General features: G+C 45.5%; 1 protein-coding gene across 1 annotated transcript in view; it reads left to right on the top strand.

Moving 5' to 3' along the window:
• Positions 1–15,912, top strand: part of NMT2 (N-myristoyltransferase 2) — a 39,826-nt gene extending 23,914 nt beyond the window's left edge. The window contains 9 exon segments of the mRNA XM_044293793.1: positions 2,347–2,438; positions 3,788–3,875; positions 3,877–3,905; positions 6,613–6,783; positions 9,244–9,352; positions 9,853–10,023; positions 13,346–13,513; positions 14,307–14,444; positions 14,765–15,912. Of these exon segments, the coding sequence (XP_044149728.1) occupies positions 2,347–2,438; positions 3,788–3,875; positions 3,877–3,905; positions 6,613–6,783; positions 9,244–9,352; positions 9,853–10,023; positions 13,346–13,513; positions 14,307–14,444; positions 14,765–14,785 (987 nt within the window). The 3' untranslated portion in view covers positions 14,786–15,912.
• The last annotated feature ends 986 nt before the right edge of the window (positions 15,913–16,898 follow it).

The following is a 16,898-nucleotide window of genomic DNA, read 5'->3' as shown; positions in this document are numbered from 1 at the left end:
CTAAGAATTCCATAATGGATTCCGTTACCACGGACTATGACTGCATGCATCACGGAAGCCTATAAGAGGCCTTCAGTATTGCATTCCATCATTATGATCACTTTTCATTAAATTTTTGGGGGTGGTGAAGCAACCAAAAGACGGCAAATCAACCATTTAGATTTTTTTTTTCCATTATGCTGTTTACCGTTTGGGATAAATACATTTATGTTTTAATAGTATGGGGGTTTTCGGATGCAGCGATGCCTATATACAGTCCTGATAAAAAGTTTAATCATATTTAGCATGGCTGGATCTTAACAAGGTTCCAAGTAGAGCTTCGACATGCAACAAGAAGAAATGGGAGTGAGACACGAGACCCAAAAAAATGTGAGCATTCAATTTAATGAAAACAACGATTAAGCTGAAACAGGCTGTTTTTCAGCTGATCAAAAGTTTATTAGGACCACACCTCCAAAAAAAACTAACCCCCCCCCCCCTCCAAAAACAGAAATCCAACTTCCAAACATGAACTCAGTAATGAGTAGCTCCGCCGTTATTGTTTCGGCATGCTTGATGCAAGCATTTCCATGAGGTGAGTGGGAACATTTCTCCAAGTGGTGAAGACGGCTGCACGAAGGCCATCTACTGTCTGGAACTGTTGTCCATTTTTGTAAACTTCCCTTACCATCCATCCCCAAAGGTTCTCAATTGGATTTAGATCAGGGGAACACGCAGGATGGGCCAAAAGAGTGATGTTATTCTCCTGGAAGAAGTCCCTTGTCCTGCGGGCATTGTGTACTGTAGCGTTGTCCTGTTGAAAAACCCACCAGTCGTTACCACACAGACAAGGGCCCTCAGTCATGAGGAATGCTCTCTGCAACATCTGGACATAGCCAGCGGCCCTTTGACGCCCCTGCACTTCCTGAAGCTCCATTGTTCCACTGAAGGAAAAAGCACCCCAGACAATTATGGCGCCCCCTCCACTGTGGCGCGTAGAAAACATCTCAGATGGGATCTGCTTGTCATGCCAGTAAAGTTGGAAACCATCAGGACCATCAAGGTTCAAAAAAAATTCTCATCAGAGAATAAAACTTTCTTCCACCTTTGAATGTCCCATGTTTGGTGCTCTCTTGCAAAGTCCAAACGAGCAGTTCTGTGGCGTTCAAGAAGACGAGGTCTTTGAAGATGTTTTGTTTTTGAAGCCCTTCAGTCTCAGATGCCGTCTGATGGTTATGGGGCTGCAGTCAGCACCAGTAAGGGCCTTAATTTGGGTCGAGTATCGTCCAGTGTCTTGACAGACAGCCAATTGGATCCTCCGGCTCAGTGCTGATGAAATTTCTTTGGGTCTTCCACTTGACTTTTTTGTTCCATAACCCTCAGGATCATTTAAGAAATTCCAAATGACTGTCTTACTGCGTCCCACCTCAGCAGCAATGGCGCGCTGTGAGAGACCCTGCTTATGCAGTTCAACAACGCAACCACGTTCAAAAAGGGAGAGTTTTTTTTTTTTCCTTTGCCATCACAACGTGTGACTACCTGACAGAAAATGACAATGAATCCACATCTTTGCACAGATTTGGCCTTTTATAGGCATCTGGTCCGAAAATTTGGATCAGCTGAAAAACAGCCTGTTTCAGTTTAATCGTTATTTTCATTAAATTGAATGCTCAAAAAAAAAATTCTCTCATTTCTTCTTGTTGCATGTTGAAGCTCTACTTGGAACCTTGTTAAGATCCAACCATGTAAAATATGATTTTTTTTGCAATTTTTCAAGTGGTCTTAAACTTTTGATCAGGACTGTATGATATATAATTTATTTTCAAACTTGCCACTAAAGAACACTTACATCTCAGCAAGGGGAAGGCTGTCTGGCCCTGGGCGTTCAGAGCTTCAAGGTTTTCCGCTCTCAGATGCCATGGTCGCATTTCTCCACAGCATCTGAAGAATTAAACGTTTGTGATCGGTGTTATTGCCAATCACAGGCATTAGCCCCGTTATCTGCTATACGGTAGCAGTGGTGAAGTTAAATTGCGGTAGGAAAAACCAAATGCAGATCCCATGGGCTAATCTGCGACAGATATCGGTCTCTGCAGCAGATTTTTCTTTTGGATTATCTACCATATCCATGCATCCTCACGATGTGAACTTGCCCTTTTGTAAGTTTGTCAAATGCTTTCAGCGTTTCTGCAGGTCCTCTTTTCACAGAGCTGACATTGTATTTGTCTTATTATGGTCCATTCAGTATTTAATATGGCCGACCTCTGCTGCATGACATGAAAGTCACTCTTCAGCCGGTAGTTATTAGGCTTCTGTCTGGGTTTCATGGTAACAGTGATATTTCTCTTGTCTCCTTCCACCCACCAGCTAAAAGAACTTTACACTTTGTTGAACGAGAATTACGTGGAGGATGACGATAACATGTTCCGGTTTGACTATTCTCCAGAGTTCCTACAATGGTGAGTGTCCAGGGTTCACACTGAATGAGATTCCGTTGTCTGCCATTATAACCCTGGTCCATTCATATGTCAACCTGCAAGAAGAAAGTAAAGAGTGGCCTGTAACATGTACAGTTGACATGCTGCGACTATCGCTGGAAGGCATAGGCACGTTGTGGCTTCCTTTTATAATGGAAGCCGCGGCACACTGCCGGATCCATCATGTGACTGATGCCACCAGCGTCTGTTGACTTACATTAGTGTCTGTCAGTTTCTTGGGTGGTTTTGTAACACAGGACCCTACAATGCAAATAGGGGTCATAGCGAAATTGACCATCCTCAAGTCTAGATCAAATGTAGGTTTTGAAGTCTATGGTGATTTAGATCCCTAAAAGGATTCCATGACAGCAGCACATCGTCTAAGTCAGTATCTGCATCCTACTTGGTTTGCATAATGTGTTCCTAGTTTAAAGGGGTTTTTATAATGATGGGCTATCTTCACTTGTGCGCTGCGTGAAAATCGCAGCATGCTCTATATTGTGCATTTTTTTTAACGCAACGCAGGCCCTATAGAAGTAAATGGGGCAGAGTGAAAATCGCAAGCAAGTGTGGATGCAGTGCAGTTTTCATGCATGGTTGCCAAGAGACGATCAGGATGTGGACCGATCTTTATTTATCTATAACATGGTTATAAGGGAAAATAATATTCTTTATACAGAATGCTAAGTAAATTAGTAATGGAGGGCTTGAAAAATAATTAAACTCCCCTCATCCACTTGTTTGCGCAGCCCGGCTTGTCGTCTTCTTTGAGGACCTGGGAGGAAAAGGACCTTTGGTGACTTTACTGCGCTCATCACATGGTCCATCACTATGGTGATGGACCATGTGATGAGCGTAGTGACGTCATCAAAGGTCCTTTTCCTCCGAGGTCCTCAAAGAAGAAGAAAGAATACAAGCCAGCCCGGGAACAAGTGGATGAAGTGAGTTAAATTAAATGTTATTTTTTTAACCCCTCCATCCCTAATTTACTTAGCAATTCTGTAATTACAGATTGCTATTATTTTCCCTTTATAACCATGTTATAAGGGAAAATTATAAAATCTACACACCTAACCCAAACCTAAACTTTTGTGAAGAAGTTCGGGTCTGGGTACCAAACATAAGAGATTTTTCTCACGTGCGTGAAAAACGCATTAAAATTTTCCCTCAACGCACCCGCATCTTGTCCGGCCCTCACACGCGACGCCCGTGTGAAGAGGCCTTATTCTCCATGATATTCAGATATTCCTCTAACCAGATAAATTGTGTGCTCCAGTTTATGGAGTTAAGTAGGTGGATCACTGATCGGAATACTGGTTTGTCTCTTCCAGGGCACTGCGTCCTCCAGGCTGGTTGTCTCAGTGGCACTGTGGTGTAAGAGTGTCTTCCAACAAGAAATTAGTTGGCTTTATAAGTGCAGGTTCCTGCGACCATCCGTATTTACGACACGTAAGTACTTACGCACATTTTACCAGATCTTAGTGTGCCAGCTGTTACTGTCTAGCAGTGGGTATATGTTGTGCCAGGGTGGTGGTACCATGATACAACATTTTGCCAATTGCACCCTGGGGTACATGTAACAAGGGAATGTGCACAGTGCCCTGCACCGTTTTTATGCTGTTCGCTTTAAAGGCAGCACATTGCATGGTCATGACCTTAGGGTGGGGTACTTAAAGGCTATGGACACCTTTTAGGGGCAGTTTTTTTATTTTTATTATTGCATTGTACTTATTTTGAGCTAAAAATCATTTTTTCAGTTGGTCTTTATTAAAAATATGGAATCCTTTTTTGTGTACATGCTGTACTAGCTGCCTGTGGATTTTCTGTCTTTTCGTCATCTGGTGAGCAGACAGACTCCTTATCTCTGCTCTCTGACATTATAAACATTCATTATAGCTCAATCCTTACATTACTTATAAGAATGTGGCTTAAATAAGTGTTTATGACCTCTTAGTAGTTTAGAGATGAGGGTTAGTAGATGACCAGCACAAAGTGAAAGTACCAGTCACACAGTTAGAAACACAGTTAACCCTTTGTGACAGAACGGCTCAATATTTGTAATAAAGGCCAATTGAAAATATGATTGTTAGCCAAAAATGAGTAAAATGCAAAAAAATCTAATATATAAAGCTGAGTGTATGTGTGTGTATGTCCGCTAAAGGAATCCGCACCATCGCATTTACAATCATAAAATGTGGCACACAGGTACATCAGGTGTCCGGGAAGGTTTTAGAGCAGGTCTCAGCTCTCTAGGACGTATCGTTCCTGAGATATTCCCAAAAAATTCATTAGCCAATAGAAGCCTGGTCACATGACCCTTATCAGCCAATAGAAGCTCGCAGGTCCTCCAGTCTCCACATACATAGTTTTACTCCAGGTTTCTGTAACAACCCAGCCATTTTTCTTCATGGCTGTAGGAGAGCTTTAAAGGAAATCTGTCACCAGGATAATCGCTATTGAAGTAAAGCCTTAGCCTAATAGCACTTAGTACCTTATTTCAACATGTGCCTTTGTTCCAGCAATAGATGTTTTTAGCCTCTGAAAATCCAGTTTATTTGGTATGCAAATGAGCCAGTAAGGTGCCCAGAGGGGCGTCACACTTGCAGGAGGGAGCCTAGGCACGCCCCCTGCCGTGATGTGTCCACCCTCAAAAGACTTAAAACCCCACCCCAGGCCCTGCTAAGCCACGCCCAAATCTGGTTAGGCCACTCCCACTCCTGAGACGGCGGGAATTGAAAAAATGAAGGTAAAAATCAACTTCTGTCAGCTGCAGGGGTGGGAGGGAGGGTGACTTTTTTTTCCCTGCAGCTCACACTCGGACAGTACAGTGCTGCTGTCTTAGAGTGAGCTGTTCAAAAGGACACGCCCCTGATCCGGTTAGGCCACGCCCACTTAGCCGACTGAGATTGAAAAAATTAAGTTAAAAATCAACTTCTAGGTCCCGCTAAGCAGAGGTGGGAGGAAGGGTGACTTTCTCCCTGCAGCTCACACTCAGACAGTACAGTGCTGCCCCCAATCCAGTAAAGGCCATTGTTAAGGTGGCGGGCTCCTGTGGAGGTCACTGTCAAGGGGGGTGGTATGCTGTGACAGTCACTGTTAAAGGGGAAGGCTGCTGTAAAGGTCAAAGTTAAGGGGGTGGGCTGCTGTGAAGGTCCAATTTTTAGGGACGGGGCACTGTGGGGGTGAGGGACTGTAGATGTCACTGTTATAGTGGATAGTGTTGATATCTTTTAACGACACACACAAACATTAAGTGAAATAGATTAAATATACCTGAGCGAAGCCGGGTCCTTCAGCTAGTCTGCATATAAAGGTGTATATAGCCTTCAAAGTGGTTTTACCATCGCATATTGTCTGATCGGTGCGGGTCCCACCTCTGGGACCTACAACGAGACCGGAGCGGGGAAATTAATAGAGGGAGCACTGCGCATACGCAGCCATCCTCCATTCATTTTAATAGGGCTGCTGAAAACAGCCGAGCACTGGCTCGGCTATTTGCGTCTGCCCCATAGAAATGAATGGGAGCAGGGGCTGCACGTGCGCTCCCATTCACTTGTATGGGAGCAGCGCTTGGTGCTGGACAGACCCAGGGAAATCCGGGGTCATCCAGCCACAGCTCTCCCCACTCCTTTCTCCTTGTAGGTGCGGATCCCAGAGGTAGGACCCGCACCTATCAGACAATGGGGGCATATCCTAGCGATATGCCCCCATTTCATGTGATGGAAATACTCCTTTACTGGCCCTTTACATGGGCCTGAGAATCGCACAGATTATCGCTAACGAGTGTTCAAAGTAACGCTTGTTAGCAGATGATCGGACGGTGTAAATGTACCACCAATTACCCAATGAACAAGTGAAGCGCACGTTCATCGGGTAAACCGATCGTTTGTGCGCACACAAAAATGATCGTTTACCGCCAGCAGATGGAACGGTGTAAACGCCATCTCCTGCCGGCAAATAACGAGTCATTACAGGGAAGAGCGATGGCATTAGCGATCGTTCCTCCCCATACTCTGGAGGAGATCGCTTCCTTCCCAACAATCTGCTGAAATAAAGTTCCGTGTTAAGGCTCCTTTAGTTTGAGTAGGGGGATACATAGTTCAGAAAGATGTAAGAAACCCTGCTGTAGATGACCGAATCATTCTGTTGCTTTCAGTTTAAAGAAGATGGTAGAAATCAATTTCCTTTGTGTCCATAAAAAGCTGCGATCAAAGCGCGTGGCTCCAGTCCTCATCCGAGAGATAACCCGGAGGGTGAACCTGGAGGGCATATTCCAAGCCGTTTATACAGCAGGGGTTGTTCTACCAAAGCCGGTGTCAACATGCAGGTACAGTATGCATCGCCTGTATTGTGCTAGGGTCTGTGCTGGTATGTGGCCTCGTCACGTTCCAAGTGTGATGATGTCAAGTCTGCAATCTGTGGCATAGAATTGACTTTAATTATGGTCTTCATTTTACAAGGTTTGTGTAGTGTGTGTGTGTGTGTGTATATATACGGAAACTAATTATTAGCTATTTTTAGGGGATAGGGGATAACTTGTTCTAATCGGAATACCACTTTAAGCTGAGCTCCTATAATTGGAGCTCAGCATATGCAAATTAACCTGAGATGAGTCCTGTCCCTGACTCATCTCACATACAGGACTCATCTCAGGTTAATTTGCATATGTATCAAATCTTTTTTTTTATACAATAAAAGCACACAGAGCTATGGGGACTGAGTATTGCGGATGTGCTAGCGGCCATCTAGAGACCCATGTCCTCAGCTCTATACACAAAATCCCAGTGACAGGTTCCCTTTAATAACAGCAAATTCTTAGAAAGACAGAGAGGGAGACATTGAGACGCATCCTCTGACCACATTTAAGATGTTAAGAAATATTTTTGGCGTACATGTACACTGGGCAAGAAGGGGCGTGATGAGGAGCGTCTAAAGGCCTAGTGAGGGGCATCAAGTGTAACAATGACGCCACGGTGGGCTGGAGAGTGTGGCCGGAGCTAGTGGGGGGGGCTGGAGAGTGTGGCCAGAGCTAGTGGGGGGGCTGGAGAGTGTGGCCGGAGCTAGTGGGGGGGCTGGAGAGTGTGGCCGGAGCTAGTGGGGGGGCTGGAGAGTGTGGCCGGAGCTAGTGGGGGGGCTGGAGAGTGTGGCCGGAGCTAGTGGGGGGGCTGGAGAGTGTGGCCGGAGCTAGTGGGGGGGCTGGAGAGTGTGGCCGGAGCTAGTGGGGGGCTGGAGAGTGTGGCCGGAGCTAGTTGGGGGGGGCTGGAGAGTGTGGCCGGAGCTAGTTGGGGGGGGCTGGAGAGTGTGGCCGGAGCTAGTGGGGGGCTGGAGAGTGTGGCCGGAGCTAGTGGGGGGCTGGAGAGTGTGGCCGGAGCTAGTTGGGGGGGGCTGGAGAGTGTGGCCGGAGCTAGTTGGGGGGGGCTGGAGAGTGTGGCCGGAGCTAGTTGGGGGGGGCTGGAGAGTGTGGCCGGAGCTAGTTGGGGGGGGCTGGAGAGTGTGGCCGGAGCTAGTTGGGGGGGGCTGGAGAGTGTGGCCGGAGCTAGTTGGGGGGGGCTGGAGAGTGTGGCCGGAGCTAGTGGGGGGGGGCTGGAGAGTGTGGCCGGAGCTAGTGGGGGGGGGCTGGAGAGTGTGGCCGGAGCTAGTGGGGGGGGATGCAGAGTGTGGCATACGCTATGGGGGGGATGCAGAGTGTGGCATACGCTATGGGGGGGGTGACACTGTGTGGCCATCACTACTGGGATGGGGGGGTGGTCCTCTTTGTATAGGGGCATTCTGGCACTGCTGTATTTTAAGCAACAGGCGCCTATTGTCAGAGCCAGAACTACTTTAAGACAGTTGAATGAGGTGGGGGGGAAATGCTGTTATGGAGGTGCCAAGAATCAGACCCCCACCAATCAGATATTGTTGACCTATCCTGAGGGTAGCACACCATTATAAAAGGCCTGGAAAAACCCTTTAAAGGAGCTTGTATTATGTCTTGTGCAGACCAGAGGAGGAGGGGGTGACTGGTGTTCCCTCTGTGGTGCACTCCCTGTGCCATACACTAGGCAGAACACAGTATCTACATTACAGCCAGAGTAAGCTCTTAAAGGGGTAGTCCCATCTTAATACATATATCCTTTGGTCTGCACCCCAGCATGGAGGAGGATGCACCTACCTGCTGATCTATATGTTTAGTTAATAGTTTGTGCTTTCTCAAAAGGTGGGAGTCGCGAAAGTGGAGCCCCCTCACCTGTCAGACAGTTATGGCATATACTGTTGAGATGGAGCTACCTTCTGGGTTTTATAGTGGTATAGGCAAGAAAGGCGGAGTCCTTCCAAGATTGGGATGTTATTGAAGTGGGCGGGGCTGAGACTACCATTCATACATACATAACGAAATATTAGGGGCAGATTCATTGTGTGTCATTTCCTCCCCAGCCTCAGATAATCCCTGTCTCTAGATTCACATTCAGTATTTGGCAGCCCGGCTGGAGTCTTAAAATCCAATTTTCCGCCTTTTTTGTTTTCCGCCATTGTGACCCGCGGACCTTGGCTGGGATTACAGATACCGCGTACCAAAGAGGGGGATCCGGGTTTGGCTGTGAAGGAGCTTCTAAAAGTAGATTTCAGACACGAAGGAAAACTTTGTATGCAAAAGTCGTCCTGGGATACAAAGAATGTTTTTCATCGAGAGTGTGCCTGAACTGAGAATAAAGGGGGTCGCGGAGCCTGGCCCCCCCGCTTCCACAGGTTAACCTCTTCACTGCTGGTGCATGGGTGCATTAATCCAGTGTTCTTCCCCCCGCAGGTACTGGCATCGCTCCTTGAACCCTAGGAAATTGGTAGAGGTGAAGTTCTCTCATCTAAGTCGAAATATGACGTTACAGAGGACGATGAAATTGTACAGACTGCCAGATGTAAGTAGCCGGAGCTGGTAATGGACTGTTTTGGGGGGAGCGTGTGCCCTCATTTTGGGGTAGTTACTGAAAGTGAGTTGTCCAGGATTTTATTATTGGTAGCCTATCCGCAGGATAGACCATCAGTATCTGATCTGCAAGGGCTGGACACTCTGCACCAGTGCCGATCAGCTGTTCTGCAATAGCTCCGGTGCCGAAACTACACGGGTCCGTCCACCTGCTCCCATAGCTGTGCATCTGGACCCACGCCAATCTGTTATTGATAACCCATCCTGAGGATAGATCATCAATAGTAAAATCCTATTGATGTCCTATCCTCAGGATGGTTGAATCCAGTACCCCACCGATCAGCCGTCGGAGGACGCCACAGCGCACCTTTCTGCAGCTCAGTCCCATTCAGGTGAATGGTATTAAGCTGCAATACCAAGTCACATCCAACTATTAACACCAAACCGTTCACCTCTTTTTTCTTTCTTTTTTTCCCCTTTTTAACCAAAAAGGCCACAAAGACTGCGGGGCTAAGACCAATGGAGAAGAAAGACGTCCCGATGGTCCAGCAGTTAGTAAATAACTATTTGAGCCAGTTTCACCTCGCTCCAGTCTTGGATGAAGAGGAGGTGTCGCACTGGTTGTTCCCTCAGGATCACATCATTGATACCTTTGTGGTAGAGGTAAGTCTCCATTCTCTGACTGTTACATCACAGGCTATGGAGGTTAGTACAGGTGCAGTGACGGGACTGGTCCAGGAATTGGTCAGTCATTTTTAGTGAGACATCGCATTTTATCTGGTTCCTCAGGATCAGGGGCGATCAGCTGTTCTGCAGTAGCTGCAGCCCTGGAACTCCACAGCGCCATCTACTGTGCAGTGGACAGAGCCGGTTACTGCAGCGTTGCTCCCGCTGAAGTGAATGGTAACCAGCTGCATGCACTACACAAGGGCCAGAGCCCCTGCAGAACAGCTGATCGGGGGGAAGGTGGAATGTCAGTCCGTCACTGATCAGATAGTGATGGTCTATCCTTGTGAATGGAAAGTGTTGGACAACCCCTTCAAGACATCCGCCTTGTATAGCCACCTAGATTACCATTGTTTTACACAGCAGAGGCCTGGGGCTAATATCTGTGATCATCGATAATGCTGATCGCAGACATTTAACCCCTGAGATGCCATGGTCGATAGTGACCACGGCATCTGAGTGGTAAAAATGCGGGAGCCGGTAACAGCTTTCTCCAGCTGAGATGGGGAAGCGATTATATCATGGTTATAGGCTGGGTCCTGCTTGAGGCTCCGATGCATATCACTGGTATATTCCAATGCAGAAAGAAAAAAATGAAGGTGAGAACCAGAAAACAATATAAAATAAAACGGCGGAGGTCCAGTCCACATAAATGGTGCTGCGGGTCTCTGTATAAAATACAATATACATTTATAGTTAGGCCTCATGCACACGGCCGTTGTTGTGGTCCCCATCCAAACTGCATTTTTTGCAGGACGCACCTATGCGGAATCCCGCTCTTTCAGTGCATTAGATACATTGCGCTCAGCGGAGCCGGTCTCAATCACCACTCCCGGTGTTTCCACGTAATAGCAGTCTGATAGTGGCTCGACGCATGCTCTGGAATAAATCGGCGCAATATTCTCAGCGCAACACTCGTGATGCTCTGGAATAAATACCACCATTGTTAAATGTATATTTTATAATATAAATAGTTTTCTTGTTGTCTTGAGCCTTAAGAGGCATACCTTCATTTTTTTTTCTTTTAGTTATTATTTATTTCTGTGGGTAACAGACTGGTATAGAGACTCGACACAATTGCAACAGATTAATTCCCATAATCTGTTTGGTGAGCCGTCCGCTTTATAGTGTATTAAATATTCCGATACAGGCCTGCAGGTGGCAGCACAGCATTGGATTCTACAGAACGCGGTATTCTGTAATGCATCTAATGATTGCTAGTTATAGTCACCTAGGGTGACCTAACAAAAAGTAAAAAGAACCATATTTTTTTCATTTTTCTGGCTATAGTCTTGTGTGAGGGCTTGTTTTTTGTGGGACGAGGTGACGTTTTTCTTTCTACCATTTTGGGGTACATACGACTTTTTGATTGATATTATGTCTTTTGTGAGGTGACAAAAAACAAACAGTTTTGGCATAATTTTTATTTGGTCTTTTTTTTTTACTTCGTTCACTTGATGGGGTAGATCATGTGATATTTTTGTAGAGCCAATTACAGACGCGGCGATACCAAATATGTCTATTTTTTTATAAATTTTTTAACATTTTACACAATAAGAGCATTTTTAGAAAAAAATAAATCATGTTTTTGTAGCCATTTTAATAGCCATATTTTTATTTTTCTGGCTATGGTCTTCTGTGGGGGCAACATTTTTGTGGAATAAGGTGACGTTTTTATTGCTACCATTTTGGGGTACATATGACTTTTTGATTGATTAACATTGTTTGTGGTAGGTGATCTCACAAAAAAAATCTGTTTTGGCGCAATTTTAATTTTTTTACGCCATTCACCTGATGGGGTAGATCATATGATATTCTTATAGGTGATACCAAATAGGTCTTTTATAAAAAAAAAAATTCTTCTATTTTTTTTTTTTTACATTTTTCAAATAACAGATTTGGGAGGGAAATTATATATTTTTTTGTAAATGTGCAAATATTTTTTTGTAAAACAAAACTCTTCTTTTTTTAAATTTTTATTTTTATTTTACACTTTGTGTCCCCCATATGGTCATACAAGACCTCTGGGGGACATTTATCTTCATATTTTCTTTTTCCACGATTGATTTCTCCTGTAACTGGGGCTGACATAGTGGCCCCAGTTACAGTGGAAATACACCCCCCAGAGAGGCTGTACAGCCTCAGTGCAGAGCTGATCGAGGTCTATGGAGGACCCGACAGCTCCTGCTCTGCCCCAGCGGTCACATGACCACCGGGCCGGGACAGAAAGCGGCATAGCGCTGTGTATACAGCAGTCTAGAAGGCAGGGACACCTGGGAACTGTCCCTGCCTTCTCTCTGAGGTGCCCTGCTGTTACTGACAGTGGGCCCCCTGCTCGGCAGCTGCACGATTAGCATGCAGCTGAGATCTCTGAATGGATGTTCCAAAACGTCCATTCAGAGAGAAACCGACCGCCCAAGGACGTTTATAGTCAATGGGCGGTCAGGAAGTGGTAAATATAAAAGTTAAAAGCACTCCACTTTCCATTAAAAAAAAAAATAATTAAACAATTGTACTATTAAAATATAAAAATATTTATCCTATGCGGCGGAACAGAATAAAATCCAAACTGGCCGGTTATGCACGTTTGGCATCCGTTTTAGCCTTTTCCGTCAGAGATCCGTTATTTTAGATGGGGAAAAAAGGTCCTGCATGCAGTCACTAAAATTAATGCTGAATGTGCATAACTGATTCTCAGGATCAGTTTTTTTGTTTTTTTTATCTGTTCTTCTGACAGATCAGAAGAATGGAAAAATAAGCGGTGATGTGAAGTCGCCCTAAATGGTATCACTGAAAGGAATACAAATCTCCGAGCAAAAAATGAGCCCTGATACAGCTCCATAGACACAAATATAAAAAAGTTGCGGGGGTCAGAATATGGACATAAAAAGAAATTAAATATTTAAATAAAGTTTAGAATTTTTGTTCGGTATCAAAACACAAGAAAAACTATACAAATGTTGTATTGCTGTATTCGTACTGACCCGGAGAATGAAGGGCACAGGTCAGTTCTATCACATTGGAAACTCCATAAAAGCAAAACCCATAAAACTGTGACACTTTTCCCATCCTCCCACTACGTCGTATGCAGTATTAAACTGTGCAATTAGAAAGTGCAACTTCTGCAAAAAACAAGCCCTCTGATAGCTATGTGAACGGAAAAAAAAGGAAGTCGGGGAGTAAAAAAACGAAAATGCAAAAAATTGGAACATTGCCTAGTCCTGGAGGGGTTAACTGGCGTATTTATTTCTCCTTGCAGAGCTCTAACGGCGTCCTGACGGACTTCTTCAGTTTTTACACATTACCTTCCACAGTCATGCATCATCCTGTGCATAAAACCCTCAAAGCAGCTTATTCCTTCTACAACGTCCACACGGAGACGCCTCTGCTGGAGCTAATGAACGACGCACTGATTATCGCCAAATTAGTAAGTGCATTCTGCTCTCTTCTTGCTTTTCAGAGGTAAACGGGTTGTCCGGCCTTGAACATGCAGCAAATGACACGACTGGCCCAGGGGGTGACCACCTCAACCAGTGATCTGCTGAGCAGCCGTTTTTCTGCATGCCACAAGGAAGTAGAGACCAGTGGGGGGCTGGAAATGCTGTAATGGGAGCACTGGGGTCAGTGAGAAAAGATATATTTTTTTAACATTTTTGCAGCACTTTAAAGGGGTTTTCTGGGATTTTAATATTGATGGCCTATTCTCAGGGTAGGTCATCAGTATCAGATCGGCCAATGTCCGACACCCCCGCCTATGAGCTGAATGAAGAGAAAAGGTGCACACCATGCGAGCATAGCCTTCCGTTCATTATTTACCTGCTCACCGTTGACATCGCCGCAGTGAGCAGGTGAAATTACAAGCCGTCCCACTCAGTTCTATGGGACGGCTCTGTAGTATACACTTGAATGGGAAAGAGCCGTCCCATTCACTTCTATGTAATTACACTGCTGCGATGTCGACGGGGAGAAGGTTACCAATGAGGAGAAGGTTGCGCTCACACTGCCTTCTCATCTGATATTGATGACCTATCCTGAGGATAGGTCATCAATATTAAAATCATGGAAAACCCCTTTAAGGTTTTCATAAATAATTTTTATTTTTTGGAGCACCTCTTTAACTCTTCATTTGCTTTAAAACGAAAGTTTTTTTAAAGCAGGATTACAATTTGAAAGGTGAATTCGAGCCTCCATTAATTTGTCGTCTTCTCGTCTGTCGGCAGAAAGGATTTGATGTGTTCAACGCTCTTGATCTGATGGAAAACAAGACTTTCTTGGAAAAGCTGAAGTTTGGCATAGGTGACGGTAATCTGCAGTACTATTTGTTCAACTGGAGATGCCCGGCTATGGAGTCTGAAAAGGTGAGACTGGACCTACCTGGCCTGGAAGCTGAGATATATGGGGAGATGTTTGGCGGGATCCTCACATTGTCAAACTGCGTCAGCTGCCTCATAGGCTGTCCCTCACATTGAGGAGACAAGGTGGTCGCCATTTCCTATCAAGCAGTGGCCAAAAATGTATTTTATTTTTGCATTCATTTTACCTTCTCCCTCCTACTCCCCTTAGACCATTAGAAGAATAGAGAGGGAGGAGCGGGGCCAGGAGATAGTTAGTGTTACCCCATGATTGACGTGAAAAATGAGTCTGTAGGACGCTTACGTATTCCTTCTCCTCTTTTCAGGTCGGCCTGGTGTTACAGTAAACCTCGCCATAGTAGACCTTCTCAGTCATTGGACTCGTGAGTCAGGAGCTGCTCTTCAGGAAAGCACAAAGTGACTGCAGATGCTGGAGCCGGGTGGTGTGAAGGACGCAGCGGCCGGGGAGCTTTGCCATCGCACAGACGTTATACAGCGCCGTCGTCATTTCCTTCCGGCGCACACACTTTATTTACAGAAGAAAATCCACCCCACAGAGCGTAAGTCAAGCTGGAGCACACATTCCTATACGTTTGGAAAGGGTTGAACTGTTCAAGGACACGACTGGTCCAACGGTCTTCACATCACCATCCTTTTTTATATGGATCGGACTACGGATTGCATGTAAAATAAACTTTTTTCCGATTTGGCAATGCACCGTCTCCACTATGCGGTTGTCAGAGGGCCAGAAATAAATGACAGTGGATGGCTGGCCAGTGCCGCCCGGTGTCTGTAATGTTAGCGCCCGCCCTGGTTTTTGCTTTAAAGCTTGTCTGTGTCATTAAATCCGGGAAATCGGCAGTCGCCGGGAGAAGAGTCAGTCCAAGGATCGCCGAGCCGCATCTCTCAAATTGGCAATACTAAAATCTGCTCATTTGTATAAAAAAAAAAAATATATGGGCGAGCTGGTGTCATGTTTCTAGTAAATGGGATAAGAACATTCGCCGTGTGCTCAGCGGTGTCGCCTTCATGTCCTTCAGATTATTCCTTTTTCTGACGTTTCCCTGCCAAAGTTTTAATTCCGTTCAGAGCTTTAAGTAAAACGTATTGAAATGACCAAAAAAACGAGATCCCTTTAATATCAGACGCTGAATGCTCCCATAATGTGGGTAATTATTAAACCCTGTGTTAGATGAGCTTCTGTGCCCCTATGACAACACTTCCTGTTCCTTGTCCAGGCAGTGCTTTATCATTGGGCATCATCGAGAGTATACATTGGTAATGAGACAACCCCATTTAGCTGAGCAATAATGATGACATGCAAAGTGTCTAGGGATGAACAATCGTTAATACGGTTGTTCTTCCCCGTTCAGTTTGCATTTGTCGGCAGCACATCCTGTTTACACAAGCTGCCAAATAATGATTCTTCTGTCTGTATAGAAGTAGCAATTATCCAATAAACGAGCGTTGATTGCAGGACCTGTTTACACCCGGCGATGCTCGGAAACAATCATGTATAGGAATGTTCCTTCACCGGATCATCAGCCTGTGTACAAGGCCTTAAGTCAGTGACAATCCTGCCAGCTGGTCAGGAAGTGTTGTCATGGGGCACAGCAGCAGAAGGTTTCATGGAAAAAAATCTGCCTCGGACTTTGGCTTTTGGGTATTGGGAGTCCTCCTTGGATATCTGCCTATGGCTTCTTTCACACGGTCAGTATTTATATGCCAAAACCAGAAGTGGGACCTAGAGAGAAGGTATACTAGAAATATCTGGGCCTCTTCTGTGTTTTGGACCCACTCTTGGTTTTGGCTAACAAATACTGATACAAAAATACTGACCGTGTGAAGGACCTATTGGATATTTATTTAGGCTCCTGTTGTGGTGGTGGTTCTCAGTCTTGCATTTCTGTTTTGCAGCTCATCCCTCATCACAGCACAACAGGAGGTTGTTCCCCTTTGACCTTCTTGGGACAGGAAACAGAGAGGTTAAAAGGTCAATCCCACCTCCACCCACCAATGTTCTTCATGTCCCTACAGGGGATAGACGCAGAGAGGTTCCCTGCTCTTGGGTTGAAGAGATTCTACAATAATTTTTAGGGCCTAAGGCTGTGACTAGGATCGGGGAGTGTCCGGCCTCCTTCCAGGTCTCGCATAGCCTTGCTAACACCTCTCGGTGTAGAGTTCTCTTAGCCTGGAACCCACCTAGCGGAGTCCGAGCCTATAGGTGGGTTCTCTGATGGCCTGGGTTCGATCGTTTGGTTCATCCTCATCCTTCCTAAGGGTACATGCACACGTCCAGGATTTATGTGCGGAGAATCCGCACTGAAATCCACAGGTGTTCGCAGGCAAAACTGTGCGGTCAATCCGCATTAATTGATGCGGATTTGCTGCGGATTTTCCGCATGCGGATTTCACAAAGTGAATGAAGAAAATCCGGTCAGGAAAAATAAAATAAATTGA

Source organism: Bufo gargarizans, chromosome 5, assembly GCF_014858855.1.
Source record: "Bufo gargarizans isolate SCDJY-AF-19 chromosome 5, ASM1485885v1, whole genome shotgun sequence".
Taxonomy (NCBI): Eukaryota; Metazoa; Chordata; class Amphibia; order Anura; family Bufonidae; genus Bufo; species Bufo gargarizans.
This window is presented reverse-complemented; position numbering and strand designations above follow the sequence as displayed.